This window comes from Physella acuta, unplaced genomic scaffold, assembly GCF_028476545.2.
Source record: "Physella acuta isolate Inbredline_101_S28 unplaced genomic scaffold, ASM2847654v3 ptg000767l, whole genome shotgun sequence".
NCBI classification, from domain to species: Eukaryota; Metazoa; Mollusca; class Gastropoda; family Physidae; genus Physella; species Physella acuta.
In genome coordinates, this window is record NW_026732285.1 from 108,340 (window position 1) to 128,369 (window position 20,030).

A 20,030-nucleotide genomic window follows, 5' to 3' on the forward strand; every position below is an offset into this window, starting at 1 on the left:
GGAAAGAACTCTATTTAGGAAAGTGAAACAGCTATGTAGTTTAAAAACAATGAAAAACAATTTTTTACCTGTTTATAACAAAGCCTTGTTCTAAAGTCATCAATATATACCAGATATTATACTTAGTTCCATTTTAGAACCTGATGGTCCGTGGGGCAAATGAAATAGAGTTCACCTGTTTCTGCGACCTTGGCATATGAAGGGATAATAAGGTAAGCACTATGCTTAACCACCTTTACTTTCCCTAATGTGAGTTAGGTACCCATCAAAGCTGGGTGAACTCAAGACGTTCAATTGACTTGTACCTGGATTTGAACTCGACACTTATGGGTTAGCAGTCTAGTCTGTTTATTATACTTTGCCTGATTCAAAAGTTTAAATTAGAAATCCTGTTAAGTATGTTCCAGTTGATTATCCGTTGATTTTGTATAATTTATTAGTGGATCAATATAACAGACTATTACATAATGAAATACAACAAGGCGGTAAATCAACCCCATTCACATTGCATAATATTGCAGGATTTCTTTGGTAATTTGTACTAAATGGGTTACTTCTAAATCTTTGAGAGTTATTTCAGTTAGTGGGGGTATGCCTCACATGCTATCTACTAGTCTTCCAAATAGAAACCATTCACCCTACAACTGACAGGATTTTCTAACTAAATGGAAACAAGTGTGTTGGTTAGCATTGGAAGCAGGAGTGTGGTGTTTTGATAAATAAAAAATAAAATAAATATGTATTCTTTTAAGGGGTCCATGGTCACCCCCTACTACACCCTACTGAATATGAAGCTAACTAAAAGGCTCACATCTTCAAAAATCAGTTCCGTGTACAGATCCTGGGATAAGTTATGTAGCAAAAAGTGAAAAGCTGACACGATAATAGAATATTGTAAAATGTCACCCATATTCTCTGGATTAGAGGGTTAACTTGAGATTAAATTTTAAACTCTTATTTAATGCTACCCTTTCTAATGCAGTGCTTTCTTTTAACCTTGCCCTGATACTATCTGCGAACAACTAATCAACGCAAATTAGTTGGCTCACATTGCTCCTAATCCCAACCATAATCTCAAAATAAAAACAAAAAACTGGATCCAGTACTTTGGTATAATGACCAATACTGCATTAAAAGATTACTTAAATAATCCTGCTTGAAACATAATTTTAAGGTTGTTGAAAGTTTTTATAAAATAAAGTAATGAAATTTGTGAAATTGTATTATTATTTTTAAACTTCTGATGGTTTAGGTCATTAGTATTTATCTTTTAAAGATTAATTTTTATAAGTTAGGTTTTGGTAATTATTTGAAACAACAGAAATTGGTGAACAAAGGAAGCTAACCGGTAATATTCCTGCCATTTAAGAATGTTGTGTCCAATTGGCCATAACATTAAAAACAACTCATCATCATCTCTTACATTTTTTTTTAAATACAATGTAGATCTATTCAGTGGCGTAGCGAGGTCGGGTGTCACCCGGTGCGGCACTTAATGGTGTCACCCCCCCCCCAGAGGCGTTGCGACCCTTCCCGGGGACAAACTTTCATGTTTTCGATTTGCACCCCCCCTCAAACTTTCGATTTGCACCCCCCCCCTCAAGTTTTTTATTTGCCCCCCCCCCCTCAAACTTTCGATTTGCACCCCCCCCCTCAAGTTTTTCTCTATATATTTTGCTATTTTTTGCCTTGGTGTCACCCCCCTAAATGGTGTCACCCGGTGCGGTCCGCACCCCCCGCCCCCCCCCCCCCCTCGCTACGCCCCTGGATCTATTTACCTTTAATGATGTTATAATCACTTCTGTTAAAAACACAGTTTCGTTTCTAAGGGAACTAATCGTTATCACTTGCGATAATAATTTGTTGAGTAGCTTCCCTTTGTTTATAAAAAATCATTGTGAGTTTTTAATTAATTTTTAAATTGATTAAGAATTTCAAAATAATTTAGCAAACAATGCTAACAAAGTTTTAAAATATGTACTTATTGTAACGCATTGTTTTAAATACCCTTTAAAAAAATGTTTACCTCTAGCCAAGTCTATAATCTTAAAAGTTCCACATACATGGGGGGGGGGGTCCATAAATGACGTCACACTCGTAGGGGGAGGGGGTCCGTAATTTTGTGACGGTGTGTGATGAGGGCGAGGGGGAGGATCAGATGGTGTGCTTTATAAAAAAGCAATGTTAGAAAACGAATTTTAGATTTTATTTTGCGTTGTAATAACAATTGATTAAAATACTCTATTTTGACAGTTCAGACAAGATTTTGGATAAATATAGCTGTTTAAAAAAAATTCAACTGCAATTTTGAGGGGGGGGGGGGGGGGGTTGTAGGCTGAGGTGTGACGTCATTTCTGGCTTTTTGTGACGACGTGTGACGGAGGGGAGGGGGGAGGTAAAAAATCGTCCAAAAAAGCGTGACGTCATTAATGGATGTTAATAATGGATGACCCCTTGTTAATAAAGTTGGTTTGATAAATAGAAATCTGCATTATTATATATTAGAGTGAAACAGAATCAACATTGGAATAAATGCTTAGTAGGGGGTCATCCATAAATGACGTCACACTGGTAGGGGGGAGGGGGGGTCCGTAATTTTGTGACGATGTGTGATGAGGGGGAGGGGGGGGGGGGTCAGATGTTGCGACGTCACATTTTTGCATTATAAAAAAGCAATGTTAGAAAACGAATTTTAGACGTTATTTCGCGTTTTAGATAACTGTTTTAATAAATTGTAATAGTTTAGACAAGATTTTGGAAAAATATCAATGTTTTAAAAAAATTCAACTGCAATTTTGAGGGGGGTTGTAGGTTGAGGTGTGACGTCATTTTAGGGGGGGGGTCTGGCTTTTTGTGACGAAGTGTGACGGAGGGGAGGGGGGGAGGTAAAAATCGTCAAAAAAAGCGTGACGTCATTTATGGATGACCCCTAGAGTGAATAATTTCTTCATGACAAAATACTTGGTCTTAGATGTCATTACTTTTAATTGTTAAGCCTTATTTAGGGAATTGACGAAAACTCATTTTTTCACAATGGAAAAAAAAACAGATAAATATTGAGGACATTTTTTGCCTTCTTGCAATCTGTCTAAAATATAAAATAAGTGTCCTGACTAGAAATATATCCAGATTTTTCTACATGTGAATACAAATAAATGCCTAATGTAGACTATAAATTAAAAAATAGATTTTCTTAAAAAAAAAAGAATTTCTCTTCTGAGAGGACATTTGATTAGGTTTTATTATATATATAACTGTAAGCATTTGGGTCTGTCCGTCTATTTTTTATACCTTTCACTTGATTGCCAAAAACGTTGGGGATTTGATTGGAATACTCCTGTGACTGTTTCTGAGTGGAAAAAAATAATTTCGGCCCCAAGGACTCATGGGGGCACCAATGAATAATATTATACGTAAATTTTGAATAATCAGAGGAATTAGCAACGTTTAGATTATTTAGCAAAAAATATTAACTTGTCTGTTTCCCTTCGTCGATAAAATTAAAAAGAACCTTCTGTTCTAAAAATAACGATTAAAGAACAGTTATAGTACGTTACGTAATAAAGTGAGTTTCGTCAGAAAAGTTACTCTTCTAAAAATAGCGATTGGTAATCTACCTACGCTTATAAACATGAAAGCATTATCTGTCTGTGTGTTTTGCCTTTTAAGTATAACTCAGAGTTTGGGAAGTTGTTGAGAATACTCCTTGGGAGGTTCGATTTAAAGTGTATGCTCCACTATGGATACCATGGTCTACTATATTTCACTAAATAAAATTATATATATATATATATATTATTCATATATATATATATATATATATATATATATATATATATATATATATATATATATATAATATATATATATTTATATATAGATCTAGATCTATACAGTGTTGGATTGGGTGAGCATGAATTCTATGTAACAACTATAAAAGCAGATCTAATTTCAATCCAAGATTTCGCTAGAAATTCCGATGAATTGATGTTATTACTTGATTGAAGAATGTGATTTTTTAAAAAAATCTTCTGAAATTCATTCTTTTACAAATTCAGGTTTTAAATTTGTGGTCAGCCCAATACACTGCTTTATTAGTCTTAATTCACTTGCCAGATGCGTAGCTACCCAAATTACCCCCCCCCCCCCGTACATAGTTATTCTTGTTGATGAAACGAAACTGGGCTTTAATTACAATGTCACAAAATTGATGTAGATCTAGAAAACAGTTAAATCGGCCAGGAACCCAAAGTAGTCTATTTTCTTAACTGTGACTGAGTATAAAAAAATAATGCAACTCAGAGTGAATTTTTATTGTATTTCTAATTTCTACCCTGCTTGGCGCCCCCTTAAGGTCGGTCCCTGGGTGGCCACTTCACACACCTTCCCTTAACCATCTGCTACTAAGCAGTGTTTCTTCCAGACGTCTATCCTGAGGAGGGTCTTATAATGATCTTAAAAGTAGCTAATGAAAGCTAACATTTATGCATAATAAAACTTGATCATTTTCATTAATTGATTACTTATTTTTTTTAAATGTATCTATGGGTCTATGCCTGGTAATTAAACTTATCTATTTTTAGAAAACGATTTTAAGAGCTTCAGCTTTTGATTGCAGATGGAAACTCGTTCGTTATCTTTCTATGTCAAACTGTTTAGTAACGATATTTTTATCGATAGTGTGTTGCTCTATGCCTGTGTTGGCTACCTTTATAAGATATTCATCCTCAGTAAGATATCTTAAAATTAAAATTTGTCATGATTCTAATTTGGTTGCAAAATAACTTACAAGGAGTGTTTTAAAGACTAAAAGAGTAAGGCACTTTTAATAGTTTCTAAAGGCGTATCGAGGTTTTTTTGTACTTTACGAGTCTAAACTTTATTTATTCTCTTTACTTTAGCCTAATCCTTGTTTTGCAAAACTAAAAATAGATTTAGGCCTAGTTCAATATAGGAAATAGGACAGGTAGTGTAAGTTGGTGTCAGAGAAGTAATAGTACAGTCCACAAAGTAGGTTGACATTTTATATCACAATTTCGTCACGTATGTAGATCTAGTTCTAAATATTAAATATTATAAAAACTACCCGGGTATCGAATCTAGAATATTGGTTAGCTATAAAGTTTTCAAATTATTTTTTATTTTATGATCTAGATTTAGATCTAGATCTAGACTAGATTCTAGAAAATCTATCAGTAGTCAGTAGTGTTGTAGGCCTAGTTAAAAGTTATTTGAGTCTAGTAAATTTACTAAATTAGTACTACTGTAGTAAGTAGTTAGAATCTAGTAGTAGTTGAAGTTGACAATCCAAACCAGCAAATCTATTGTAAAAAATTGTAATAATAACCAACTTCTAATTATTAAATCTAATAAAAACAATAGTTATTAGCCATACTATACCTACTAAAGAGTAAAGACTCTTTACTTACTTAAAGCCTACCACTTTAAGACTAGCTTTGGCTTTACTAACTGGTGAACAAACTAAAATTAAAAGTTAAATGTAAAACTAACCCACTAATATTATATTAATAGATCTCAGAGTTTCTTCCAGGCATCTTTTCGGGGCGGGGGGGGGGGGCAAAGCCCCCCCCCCCCGAAACATTTTTACTGCCCCCCCCCCCCGAACAAAATGAAATTTATATAATTGATATAGAAAATATATACTAATATATACTTTTAACAGTGTCCGCTCCCCCGAAGAAAGTCTACCGCCCCCCCCCCCCCCCCCCCCCCGGAGAAAAAAGTCCGGAAGAAACACTGATAGATCTAGATCTAGTACTCAGTCTAGTAGTAATAAATTATCAAATTAAGCCCATAGGTAGGCTAGGCCTATTTTTTTTAATTTCCTTATTTTAATAATATGATTAGGCCTATATATATTATAGGCCTCTACTTACTTAGTACTTGCTTAAATTCAATTATTCATTACAATACAATTTGAACACTATGAGCCCTACGTTAGTAGTACGTTTGTTTTAAAGTGCCATACACTATGGCCACGACGGGTTATTATAATAGTTGATTAAATCTGATCATACAACTCTGCCGCCCCCCCCCCCCCCCCCCCCCCCCCCCAAGAGGTCTAGAGCACCTGCATTCGCTTTAAGGCTTTAAGGAGTCAAGGAGTACCAAACTTTTATGAAGGGTAAATATTGATTAAATTAATGTACACTTTACACTTAGTGCGTTCATACTTCACCTCCGGGGGCATCTAGGCAGTAGTGTGGACAAAGTCGCGCCCCCCAACAACTATCATCCAATAGAAGGCTGACATTGTTTATAATAAAATAACTTAGTTTTAGAAAACAAATACTCGATAAAACCCTTTCAAAATGTTTCACCACTCTGGTGTGTAGGACTAGATCACAATGCTAGTTTTTTGTATAATTTCTAAAACAATCCTTTACTAACAGGTCCCTTATGCCAAATCATTCTATATGGTCTTACATTATGAATAGGATAATTTTAGAAATTAATTTTAACTAAGCTATTATTCTAACTCTTTTTGTTTCAGTATAAATCACAAGTTTGAAGCTCATTAATAAAGAATTAAAATGGTTATTCATGAAAGTAAGGTCTAATAACCAACACTTTTTTCCTCATGTGTGTGTGTTCTACAATTTAACTAGTGACTCTATCCTAACATCAGAATTCTATATTTTAACTGTGCTCTCTTAGCTTGTGTTAACACTAATGCTCTCTTTATTAACCTCTGTTACCATGTTGTTATTTTTAAAATTACGAGCAAGCTGTTATTTAAAGTGCATTGCATTAGATAAAGAGTATTAAAATTTAGTATCAGTTGTAGAAATTAACAGTTAAAAAAAGAACTGAACATATGCAATATTTGTTTTTCAATGTATTTTTCAAAAAAATATTCCTGAGATAATTTTTATTTTTATGAATATTTGAATAAATAAATAAATGAAGCATTTAAATATAATATTTATTTAATTTATTTATTTTAATTTTATAAAGCAAAGGCTAAAGTCAATGTGGGAATATTTGTGACAACATTCTAACCCTCTAGTGACTAAGTCAGTCGTTCATTTTCATTTGCAGTTAAACATTTCATTCAATTATTGGTTTATTTCCAAAATATATTTTGTTTTTCTTTATATTCATTATATAAATGTGATCTTAACTTGTTTCTATTTATTATTTGCTCTGTTTATAGTTTATTTATTTACATTATTTCATTTATTTTAATTATTAGCCTAATTAATAAATGTTTAGTCATAAATAATATAAAAAAATGAACATTTAAAAATGTAGGCCTAGTACTAGTATTATTGTATAAATTTGTCTTGTATTAGATCTATTTTATTTTCTAGTATTATGGTGGCCTGTACCTTATTTTAGTTTGATTGATACTGATCATACTGGAGAGTTTCTCTAGCAAGTAATAACATTTCTTAATTATACTGGGAATTCCCAATGTTATGTTATTTTTTCCTTAAAAGAAATAAGGATTTACTTTACTTCTGGTTTTTACTATTATATTTCTGTAGTTCATTTGATTAGAAGAAGTCATTTATACCCTATACACAGTATTATACATAGATTTTAGATTAAATTAGAAATATTTCTATAAATTTAGTAGTGGATTCTTGTTTGTAATGTTGCTAGAACTAGTAGTAACACTTAGATATAGATCTAGTAAGTTTCAGATTGGTTTGATTTAGATCTGACACAAATGATTAATTTACAACTTAAAAATGTTGTACGAACCTCACCTAATAACATTTTTTGTGACTGTTTAGTACTAATATCAGTATTATTACCTTCAAAAATATATTTAAAGCATGCTCTTTGTATGCAATATTGATTATTAAATAGAAAAATGTAAAATGTTGTGACTTAGAACTAAAAATGCTAGTATTTGCAACCCTTTCTCTTGACCTTTGCCCTGAACCCAACACTTATCTCTTAGGCCTTATCATGAATGTAACTGTGATACAAGCAGCACAAATACTAGATACACACACATGTCTCCAGATCTAGCGCTTATCAGTATTTTAACAAAAACCCAAATATGCTTAAAAGTAAAAAAAAAAAAATTTAACATCACTCTTGTTTGATGTAATAAGCTTTGCAAGAGAGTAAGAGAGGTAATATAAGTATAATAATAATGTTTTCCATGATCAGAATTTTATTTTTAAATAATAATCTACATTATTTGTAATAAGATCTTCCAATGACAAGCTCAACTTCTCATTTTAAAATGTGTCTTCCTCACTGTAAATCTATCTCAACTATACATTGTGTTCAGCTTTTTATACAGCCTTAATAAGATGTAATAAATATTCTCTCTCTCCTTAGATAAAAGATCATGGGATACGGGAGGATTCCTCCCCCATGGACACCGAGTGAAGATCTTTTAGGCAGGACGTGGCACCAGAAAGCTAACAGAACCATTTGTTTCGAGCGTAAGCATCGGAGATCAACCAAAATGGCAAATTTGTTCCCACAGAAAGCCATGTATAGGGCAACCTATACAACATATGCTGGGAAAATACCCTCCATGCCTGGGAGTAGCCTGCAGGGGTATGACAACGTAATGCAGTACCCTCATATAGAGGCCTCGCCAACCAACATACAGCTAAGCTTGTCGCCTCCCGTTCCTGCTGTGGAATACGTGCCCACAGCAAACCAAGAGTATGTTTTTTACCAGCCGTCGCATGTCCAGCAAGTACTTCCTGTTTACCCCGGCTTACACATGCAACCAAATTACATCCCGCACCAGCTGCAAAGTGCGCCTTTCATGGTGTGGGAGAGTCCATCTCAGAATGCAAACTTCATTACACCTTTGTCTCAGAATGGAATGTACCAACCTATCCATATTATAGATGCACATGAGCAGTACATTCAGAATGAATATGCAGGTTTAAAAACAAATGAGTACATAGAAGCATATCCTAGAAACAGTCAACAGATACAAGGAAGACATGGGTCCAATGGCGTATATCCGCCAGGTCAGCTGGAGTCGTCAAGTGTTAAACCTCCAGCCAAGAAAATTCAGGAACTAGCTGGAAACAAGACTACGCCTGAGTCTCAAGCCAACAATTTTCAGACTTCAAATGTGAGTGCTGTAACTTTTTTGACATATTTTGAAATATTTTTATAAACTTCTTTGTGTTACAAGGCACATCAATTTATAACTTTCAAAAATCATTGTTGTCTTTTCTTTAACAGGTTAGGGAAAATAAAAATCTTTCTAGTTTAATGCAAATGTTTACAGGTTCTTTTAAAATAAGATGTAAATTAAATAAAAACTATATTTTTTTTTTAAATACGACTTTAAAATGGTACTGATTTGTTATTATGTAAAATAATAATTTTAACTATAGTCCTATCAACACACTACATAAATTATTAACAATTTTTCTGTGGTTATAGTTGCGTTGTGAATAATTTTATTGCGCTTCATCTATTCTATTTTTGGTTCTTATCGTCCAGGAGCCTGGTCTTACAGAACAGAAAGTTGTGCAAACAGAAAATGTCACCATTAAAGACTTGGCCTTTGAATTTGTGGAGTCATTTTGCCCACATTTGGGTAACGAGACATACTGTTTACCACCTATTAAAAGGTAGTTATTAATTTGTTTTTCATATTGTATTGTATTTATAATTTATTCATTTATTTAAAAACAAACTCTTTCAGATAGATTCAATAATGTATTACTTAATTTTCTGAAATAGCTTGTGTCAAAAATTATCTTCTTTTATGGTTCTAGTAGCTTAGGCTTATGGCTGATATTATGTTTTTAAAGCATTTTGAACAATGATTTCATTGATGAAAACTGTTTAGGAATTAAATCAGTATCCTGTTGAATTGATTAGTTCAAGTGGTTACTCAATCCAATAATGAATCTGAGAAATTTAGAATGTACTATCTGGCTATCTGTACTGTCACACATTTTAGGTTGCTATTTTAATAATACACAAATTACAATGATGTTTCAGTTTTTTAAAGCATGAAAAATGTGTACACATATGAATATATTATTATAAATAAATAAAATACCAAAATACTTGACCTAGGACCCCTTCCTCTCCCCCCCCCCCCCTCTCATATTTTTGGCTCCAGTTGAAAATAACACTAATATCAAAGGGGATCATTTCATTATAGCAACTAAGCATATTCCTTCTTTAATTTAGATCCAAGCATCCAGACAAGTCCAGCAAATTGCTTGTGTTGAGCATGGAAAGTGAGAAAAGAGTGTTGGGCTCTTTTGAAAGGTTTTTCTGTGAGAGAAAAATGCCTGTTTTTATGCTGTGTCACTACCCAGTCTCTGGCTTTATGGCAGTTTATAAAAATCAGATCAATAACAGCTTACACAGGTGAGTTCAGTATGTTTTTACCTGACTTGTATTAGTATCTGCATATATTTTGTGTATATTCTTGTTAAAAAAGATAAAGGGCTTTTTATGTTTGAAATTAATATAAATGAAAATAGTTTGTGCAGTATCTGCACATTTAAAATCTTTGCAACACAATTATTTCAGTTAACATTTAAGCTGTTTTATTCTCTAGTGGTGGTTTGATTTTATATTGCATATAATTAAAAATTACAGTGTTAATTATTCAATCAGGTTTTGAAATTACACTTTTAACTGGGATTTTTAAAACTGTTTTTACATTTTACCATGCATTTTTTAAGAAAGGCTTTTCCATGATGTTTTCCAGAGAAGTGAAAAATCTGGCCAACACTAGAGACACAGTGACCCTGCTGCTACTGTCCAGCCAGTTCACCCTGACTGTCGTCACTGTCAGCATCATCAGCGGCAACTCTGACTTTGCTTACATCCAAGCTGGGGTCATGAAGGCCATCACCCACATGAAGCGCTGCAGGGCCTCCGTGTCTCAGTGGCTGGTGACCTTAGGGATCAGGTCAGAGGTCAAGGAAGTCATTGCTTTCCCTAATTTAAAGAAAGCTATGATGCAGAGGATTACCAAAGAAAGGGTTTGAATTTATTTTTCTTGTTACAATTTTGTATTATTTAATGCAGTAAAATTGAAAGTTTTGTGGTTAATTAATGTGAAGAACCACATTCAAACTTTACTGTTGATATAATGTAATTAGAGTTTATTTTCTCATGATTTTCTGCCATTTTTCTTGGTCCCATGCTACTTTGAGTACTCCTGTAATGGGCAGCCCAGTCCAATCTTTGATGTCCTCCATCCAATGATGTCTTTGCCTTCCAGTTCTTCTCCTTCCAGTTGTATTCAGTTCAAATAAGTTGGTTTGGAAATATATTTTTTAAGAAAAAGGGACTTAATCTTTTCTATTTTTCTTTATGTTTTTTACTGTACATAAATATTTTAAAGTCAGTAAATAGTAGCTTAAATTTTTTTTCTATGCAGTTTTTCAAGCAGAGCTATGGAACATTATGCACCCTACATGTGGATGATTTATCTGCCCCTTTTGAAGAGGAATGGTCGACTGATGTGTACAGAGAACGTTTTACTGAGTGGATGAAGGCAAAAGTTTTGTGCAACACCAGCAGTCTCCTGACTAAAGATGACCTGGCTTTACTGGTCGGGGCCTTGCTGTCCCCAAAGTAAGGGTTCTAATAACTGACCAATATATTTGACATGCTTTTGATAGTTGATTACTTAAAGATTCCAACTTTTTAATTATTAACTTACTTCAATGATCAAGTCTTACATAACTGTTACAACTCTGGCCTTTAGTCTCAGTTTAACATGCATTATGAATGTTTTACCAAAAAATAATTGTGTAAATTTCTTTGTTTAGGTTGTCTACTGTTGAATATGTTAAAGATTTGACCACAATTAGCCCAGTTACAAATTCACCCTTGCGGTCTGAGAGTCCAAAGGGCAGCACTGAGGTAACTCTTGTTTTTAGTTGGTGAAAAGATATTAATTATTTGTGTTTGCATTTTAATGCTCCTTAAAATCTTTATTATTTTGGTAATCATTACATAATAGCTGATTTAAAAAAAATTCAATTCAATAAAAAAATTAATATAAATTAATGTAAGAACGAGAGTGTTGTAATATGTTATTCTAAACAATTGAATATGTTTTCACAGAACTTAGGTCAGCTAAAATTAACAATTGATGGTGTGACAAGAGGTTTTGATGAGTTCATGGACGACTACGTCAGCTGTTACTATCCTGATGTTGATACCAAGAGCTACCGTGTTCCACCCATCCACTTCAACATACAGTCTTTTCATAAACCTGAGGAATACATAAAGAAACACAAAGAAAACCTCACCACGAAGGACGAGGAAAGTGATGATGAGATGGATGAAGCTGGTTTTATGCCACAACGCCCAGCAAACTTAGTCTGGTCTCCTTATTTGTATAGCACGCCAAATAACAATTCTGTAGGGATCAACCAAGAAAGGGTACCTTCTCCGTTCAACATTCCACATGATAGTTCACAAGAGGCTGATGTAAAAATAGATATTAATGATCTCCCGCATGCAAACTCACTACCCAAAGCCAAATCTGTGAAACAAGAGCCGCAGCTTTCTGCTAATGTGTTTCATCCTAAAGAGCCGTCAACAGCTTTGGTCAAGTTGGCCCACAATGACAACTACCAGAAGTTTGATCCCAAGCTCTACTTTTTGCTCACAACCTTGCCAGTCTCTACACCTACTGCTGGCAGTGGTAAAAGTGTTGGAACTTTGGCATCAAGAGCCAAGTCCCCCACCAGAGCAGGAAAAATTTCAAAGATTAAAGTTAGTGAGAAGGGGAAAAGCACCAGTGAGGCTCTTCAGTTAAAGGTGCTAAAGGATGTTGAAATTCTGGCTGAAGTTATGAAGAAGGACACCAGAGCAGATGAAGGTTAGATTTTTTAAATTTTCTTGACAGGACTACTAAGTTTTTATTTCCTACCCATTAGTTGTTTTATTTTGATTTGTCATTAAAAGGTTAAAATTTTGGAGGCAAATACTTCGTACATACCAGACACAATTGTAAAATGTTGAGAGCCAGCAAAACAAAATGTAATATTGTTTAAATCTTATAAAGGGACATAATCATGTCGAATGTCATTTCCCAGTGTTTATATTATGTTGATCAGAATTGTGTTCTGAATTATTATATTTTCCCCATTCATGTCCAAGAAACATAGGGCAGTTGTAGTAGGGTTAATCTTTTTCAATGACCTCAGCATACAGAAGAATAGTATGGTCAGCATTATGCCCAGATGTCTTAGTTTCCTGTACGTAAATCAGACACCCATCAGAGCTGGATGGACTCTAGGATATCATATCCTAGACTTGAGCCTGGAATCCAAACTTAAAACACAGCTTGATATCATCTGAATATTTAGTACTATATCAGATTTGAATGTTTGTTTAAGGAAAAACAAATGCCACTGAAAAATATTATTTTTACCACTCAGGAGAAAACCGTGTCATTAGTGCACTAGAGATCATTGGTCAGTATGACGAGCCAATGTTCATCATCTGTGGCTACCAGTACAACAACTACTTGAACAAGCTGAGGGAGGAGATGTTTTCTAAAGGAGAGACCAACAGACCAGTCAGGGCGTTTGGCCAGACCATGAGGGCTGAGCATGACTGTCTCATTTTTCATAAAGTAACACTGGTTTATTTTTTCTTTCTCAGTGTTTATCACTTTTGGAAACCTAAGTATTTTACATAGAAATTTCAGTCATATGTGTTATTAAGTGTACATACTATACTGACTGCAGTAGTCTCTTGTGTAGATAGATATGACTGAATGAAATGCGTAGGGTAGACTCTTGATTTTGTTGCATTCACAAACTCCTGCCACTATTTATTTATATAAAAATGATTCGTCTTTACACCTAACAATACATTGGGCAGATGAAGTGGAGTTCATATGTTTCTTGACCTCGGCATATGAAGGGATAATGTAGTCAGCACTATGCCCAGCCACCTTTACTTTCCTTAACATGCGTTAGGCACCCATCAAAGTTGGGTGGACTCACTGACAGTCCACTATCTTTAACCCGGATTTGAACTCAAAGCTATTGGGTTAGCAGTCTAGCGCATTTATTTATATAGATAATAGTAAAAATTGAAGCTGAGTGTAGCTTTTCTAAAATAATTTTGTTTTTAATTTATAGGACATTTTCATTTACAGACCAAACGATTGTACTTATTATAAGTTAAATTATCTCTTACCAATAGCATGCTGTTATGGTCTTTATAATACTTTTTTTTAATCTCTCAGCAATATTGTGTTTATATCATCTGTACCTTCTGTCATCTCTCAGCAATATGGTGCTATTATCATCTGTATAAAAGCCATTGGGGACAATTTCACTGACTGGGATGCAAGCGAGGAACAGAAGATGGAGTCCACCAAAAAAATCTTGGAGAAAGCCCTGAAGCAGCTGAAGCGCGAGGAGGACATGATTCATCACGTCATTCGTGATGTCTGTGAGCTCACATGCCACAAGTTGATTGCCCTGCCCAATTTGATGAGGAAAAATGTTAAAGCTGCTCTACAGAAGGACCCTAAGCTGTTAGAGGTATGTAGATGTATGCTGTCGACCATTTTTATGATCTACGCTATAAAAATGTATGATCTGTAAGGCTGATAGTCTAAGTTCATTTGTAATGAAAACTGTGGCTAGTACATTGTAGTTATTTTTTTTCCTCCAGTACTTTGAAGTAGGTGCTGTCATTGTCAAGCCAAGACCTAATTTTGGCAAACATTCTTTGATGTTTTGCTTTTATCTTTTTGGTTTTCATATTGTCGTTTTACACTGTGTTATATCATAGTCCTTATCAATAGTCCATTTCATTCCCTAGAAAATAAAAAAACATTATTGCATGACAGTGGTAGCTTGCTTTGAATGTCGAGTGTTAGTAAGTTAAGTTGGTTTCAAAATATTTTGTATTTCTCCTTTGTATAAAGAGGTAGTTCTAAGAAGGGAAATAATTTTAATGTAATTAATATTGTTGAAATTTTTTCATGACTTTAATAATGTTAATCATTCTAGTAAAAATAATGACTGAGGATGGGGTTTGAAAATAAATTCAATGAGATCTAACAGTTTGGTGATTGTTGTTGATTACCTCCCTTAAATCCCTATTTTTACCCTAAATATTCTAATTATGATTCCTTAGGCTGACATGCTTAAAAATAACATTTTTCTCAAACAAACTATTCATCACAGGATATCAATAAACTGACCAAAGGCTATGGTGCAGATTTGCTACTTTGTCAAGACGAGCTGTCAGAAAAGAACACGCCCATATGGGACTTACCTGAAGGCAAGCTTTTCATGCTGAAAGACTGGTGGGATAAGGTCAAGAAAGCTCTCATGTCAGATTGTAAAGGGCTGGAGAATAGAGTCTACAGGCAGATCATTGGAAGGTGAAGTTTGGTTTTTATCTAGCTGGTCTATGTTTTGTTTTCTCCTCTAAGTAATTAGTACTGTATAACTTTTTTTTAATATCAGAATTTTTTTTTATATCTGTTTATACAATATCAGTTATACAATTATGTTTAACCATAAACAGATTCTTTACAAATAAAACTATACTTAGGTACGGAAAAAAAGTTACTATGATGTACATGGTTATCTCAAAGAAATGTTAGCTGTACTTAATTTGCTGTATAGGCTATCAGGTCTGATATTTTACTTTTATATAATTGTATGTGCTATCTCCTGCAGATATTGTGGCCTGTTGTCCACTGTTGAAGTCTGGAGCCCCAGCAACCCACGAGTTGAAGTCCGGAGTTTATCCGAGGCCGTCAACCTGTGCTCAAAACGTTTCTCCAAACTTGTCTTGCTCCCTCACCAGGTGGAGGTACTCAACTCAGATCACAAACGGCTTTTCCTCTACGGCCCACCTGGCTCAGGGAAGACCCTGCTGCTTATTTTAAAAGCCAGGGAATGGCTTTTAGCAGGGAAAACTGTCATCCTGCTAAACATTAGACCAGGCTCAGTCAACGGATTTCCATACGCTTATGGCATTTTGGACAGGCTTAAAAAAATGATGACGCCATTTAATGTGCCCATCAATAAACTGATAATGATTAATGTGGATTCTCTACGGTTCCAGTCCAACGACCTGTCTCAGATTCTCCCCACATGTTGTGTGATAATGGATGAAGTGACGCCATCCGCCCACCCTATCATTGAGCACCTTAGTTGTCTTCAAGTGCAGCACATCTGGTGCGCTGGAGCCTTCAAGGAGGACCGGCCAGTTACAGCTCACTCATTCCACGCTTGTAAGATGGACAAAATCCTCAGGTGTCCTCCCATTGTCCAGACCATACTGAAACATACAGAGGAGGATGTTAGACTTGGGAGGCCGTACGCTGACATCTACCAGGTCAGCTCGTTTGGACAGCCTCAATCTAAACTAAACCTAACACAGTCAGAGAAGTCTGTTGAAATAGACACGGTGAAACATAACTGGTCAACTGATTCTTCACACTACGATACCACAGGAATCAACAGTAGAGGAAACAGTGATACCAATCTCACAGAGAAGTGTATAGTCACTGTCCAGGGAAATAACTCTGATGTTGTATCAGAAAGTCACAATGAAGGAGCTGGTGAGGTGGATGAGTATGATCCTGATGTGTTGAACAAAAGACTCATGGCTAAATATAAACCAAACTCACAGAAACATAACAGCCCTAGACCAGAATCAAGTGAAGTAACTGATAAAGTTTACCAATTTAAGTCTGAAATTAAAAATAGGAGTAGCCTTTTTGATAAATATGAACTTAAAGACAGAAGTAGCCCTTCAGACAAAGTTAAAGACACAACAGAGAAAGAATCCAATGAAGATCAGTACGACCCAGATTCAGTGAATGAGCGCCTGACATCCAAGTACAAACCCAAGTCCCAGCTCACCAGCCCTGCGGTGCCGGACGTTCCCCCCAACTCTACTGCACCAAAGAACTTGTCCCACTACTCAACCAGCAGTGTGGAGCTCGGCCTGGCCACCGACGGCCCTCGGCCACACATCATTGACCACAGCAAACACCTGAGGTCTCTCAAACCTTTAGACTGCGAGGAATGCGCAGACGACCTGGCCAACTTTTTATTCAGCATGGTCAAGGTGGACGGCAACTATGATCTTGACCACAGGCAACAGCCCAGCAAAAATAAATACGCTTTCAAGTACTCCAGTGGTTATAGTAATAAAGCTAAAATCATAAAGGGAGGGGAGACGACCATATATTCCAACTCTTCCATGATCCATACGAAATCAACCAACAATTCTTCTGGTCATAAACTGGGGACATTGTTTGACAACAAAGCCCTCTTGTGGTCTGATGTTTTAATTGTGGCCAACGAGGTGGAACACGACTCCACTTTTGTAGCCGAGCTTTTGAAAAGAAAAATCCCAGTTGAAGTTGTGAAAGGGGCAGACGCGCACAGGATAGAAACATCCAAGGAGCGCAAGCTGTTTGTGACGACGTACAAGGAGGTGAATGGCATCGAGAGGTCTCTGATTGTGTTTGTGCCGTCAGAGCTGCCTGACCAGCATGCGGAGACAAAAGTTTATGACCTGCGGGACCTTCAGCTTGGACATTGTATCCAGAGGTTCTCAGAGTATGACAGGATGGCCCTCTGGCATGTTGCCTCGCGTAGTCTCTCTGCCCTTGTCATGATTCTACCTTAAGACATGTCTCTTCAATTTGATTATCAAAACAACAGATCTTTGTAACGGAGAATATTTCCAGCGAGATATCACTTAACTTTGTGTGGATTACATAGTGATATCTATTACAAAATTAAGAAAACTACATACTGTGGGCTATAAATTCCAAAAGTTTTATTTTTTTATCCATCCCATAATAATGCTTGATTATTTTTTGTTATTTGGCACATGTAGATATTGACACAATTGACATCTTTTGGTAATAAATTGTGATCAGGGATTTTTTATTTAGCGGTTTTGAGTTATCAGCAAATTTTTAGGCATTCACTGCACATTACAAACATCTTTTAATACATACTGACTTTTGTATTCTTTACTTAAATTAACACAGTATTAATGAGAATTTTATACTTTTTTCATACATTTTTAAATCAATTTTTAGATACAGTAACATTTTATTTTTCATTTACACCCATGAATATTTACTTTTTATTAATTTTTACTCCATTTTATAAAAGAAAGCAGGATTGTTACTAAAGCAGTCTTTTAAAATAGTTCTAGTCATTTGTTAAAGCTTGTTATTAGTATACTTGAAACTTATACAGCACTAATTAATCAAATATTTACAATATAATGATGTACTCCAAGTTCAGGCTTATAAATAAGTTTATGCTGTAATTTTATGCTTAAATTATACTGGGTTTATGTTTTTACTTTTTTTAAAGCAATTATTTCAATGGCCTCTATATATATAAATATATGTGTGTATGTATATATATATATATATATATATATATATATATATATATATATATATATATATATATAATTTTATCTATAAAGTTTTTGCTTTAAACGATTTCGTAACATTTTTATAAATCATAGATGTTTTAGTGGGTTGTTTAAATCTTTTTTTTCCCAAAATCTTATTGCACTTGTAATGTTGACATATGTTAAAAGTTCTGCACATTGCCCTATAGCTTTAATCCGGCATTTAGTCTGGCTATTTACCCCTATTAGACAATAGTTTTAAGCTCAACATTGCTACATGTTGTAACAGCATCAAGTTGTAGCTTCTTGTTAGACTAGAACAGCTGGTTGTTCTTTGAGCTGGGTGCCCTATGGCTGAAGCAAGATTCTAGACTGTCACAGACTTTTGATGGCAATAATGCTGACAAGCATATATTGTAAATGATAGTTTCTTAGCTTTTTGGTATTTCCATTTTAATATCGCCTACTGTAGTTTTTTAATTTTTTAAATTCCATTTCCTACAACCTACTTGGGATTATTTATTTGGGTTTAGTTTGAATATAATTAATATATTTTAAAATGTAGTTAAAAATATTTTTTTTGTAATTTCTAAACTGCAACTCTCTAGTCTAAAAATATTGAATGGTTAGTGTAATTGACAAAAAAATAAATAAAAAAGCACAAGAAACTATCAGCTTTGTGAAAACTACTGGAACCATCTGCTAGTCATGTCTTCTATAACTAACTGCATCCTTCAGAGATCAACTACACTTTATTTTATTTACCCTTTTGCTTTAATTTTTTAAAATATTGTTTTTAGAAACTAAGATAAATCAAGTATAAAAACCATACACTAGTATATGTACTTCTTGTAAGCTCATACACAGAAACTACATTTACTATAAGCAATATAAACACCATGTTTACACTAGAGTTTTTGCTGTATCTTTTGTTTAATGACTTGTTTTTAATTATGGTTGGAAAGGTATCTCAGGTAACACAGAATTACCTGGTGATTTTTATTTTCTTGTGTATAAAATTTGACTTGATTTTTTAAATGATGCTTTGTTATCATTGTCTTAAAATGAATTAATTTTATTCAAAAAATTTAATGAAAAAATTTCATTTTTTTTAAAAAATCAAAATTAAATTGTATAAGTTCTTTTTAAATGATTAAAACTACTTTTATTGATTCGTCTTTAAGTTTGTAGAATCTATGATGCATTGTTTTAAACATTAGTGCATTCATAATAATAAGTCTTTAAAGGAAATATGAGTACTGATGGTATCACAATATAAATTTTAACATGTAAAGATTTATAAAGTGCTTTTTTATAGTGTTAAAATTTTTTATATGTTTTTTGTATTTTATGTGTCATGTTTTATATAAAATTTTCTTTATTATTATTTTAACTAACCAGGGTTTTTTAACACATCTATATACCATTTTTATTTGTGACATACTTGCATTTAATTGTACAGATCAAGCTACATAGCCAAGAATGCCTATATGAATGAATTTTATTGTAGTTAAGAATTCCTTATGGCTGTAATTAGTGTAATTATTCTATACCCTTTAGGTAATAATTTGCAATATGAATATGTATGTGTAATGGTGGCGTCAGTTGCATATTTTAATGTATTTGTACAAACTTCATTCATCCATATTTACTAC

The 20,030-nt window shown here is 34.2% G+C and overlaps 1 protein-coding gene across 3 annotated transcripts; it reads left to right on the plus strand.

Annotated features, from left to right (window-relative positions):
- The first annotated feature begins 3,674 nt into the window (after window positions 1-3,674).
- LOC131950481 (uncharacterized) lies at window positions 3,675-18,339 on the plus strand. 3 transcript variants are annotated; one of them, XM_059312668.1, is made up of 13 exons: window positions 3,675-3,727; window positions 6,515-6,570; window positions 8,323-9,082; window positions 9,460-9,590; window positions 10,162-10,344; window positions 10,691-10,967; window positions 11,369-11,565; window positions 11,763-11,856; window positions 12,061-12,823; window positions 13,386-13,582; window positions 14,247-14,504; window positions 15,156-15,355; window positions 15,657-18,339. In XM_059312668.1, exons 3-13 carry the CDS (start codon window positions 8,333-8,335, stop codon window positions 17,623-17,625), a joined length of 5,019 nt encoding a protein of 1,672 aa, XP_059168651.1. In that variant the 5' UTR covers window positions 3,675-3,727; window positions 6,515-6,570; window positions 8,323-8,332; the 3' UTR covers window positions 17,626-18,339. The 3 variants fall into 3 exon arrangements, with proteins under 3 accessions (XP_059168651.1, XP_059168650.1, XP_059168652.1); XM_059312667.1 differs by lacking the exon at window positions 3,675-3,727 and adding an exon at window positions 4,969-5,010; XM_059312669.1 differs by lacking the exons at window positions 3,675-3,727; window positions 6,515-6,570 and adding an exon at window positions 4,978-5,010.
- Window positions 18,340-20,030: the final 1,691 nt, after the last annotated feature.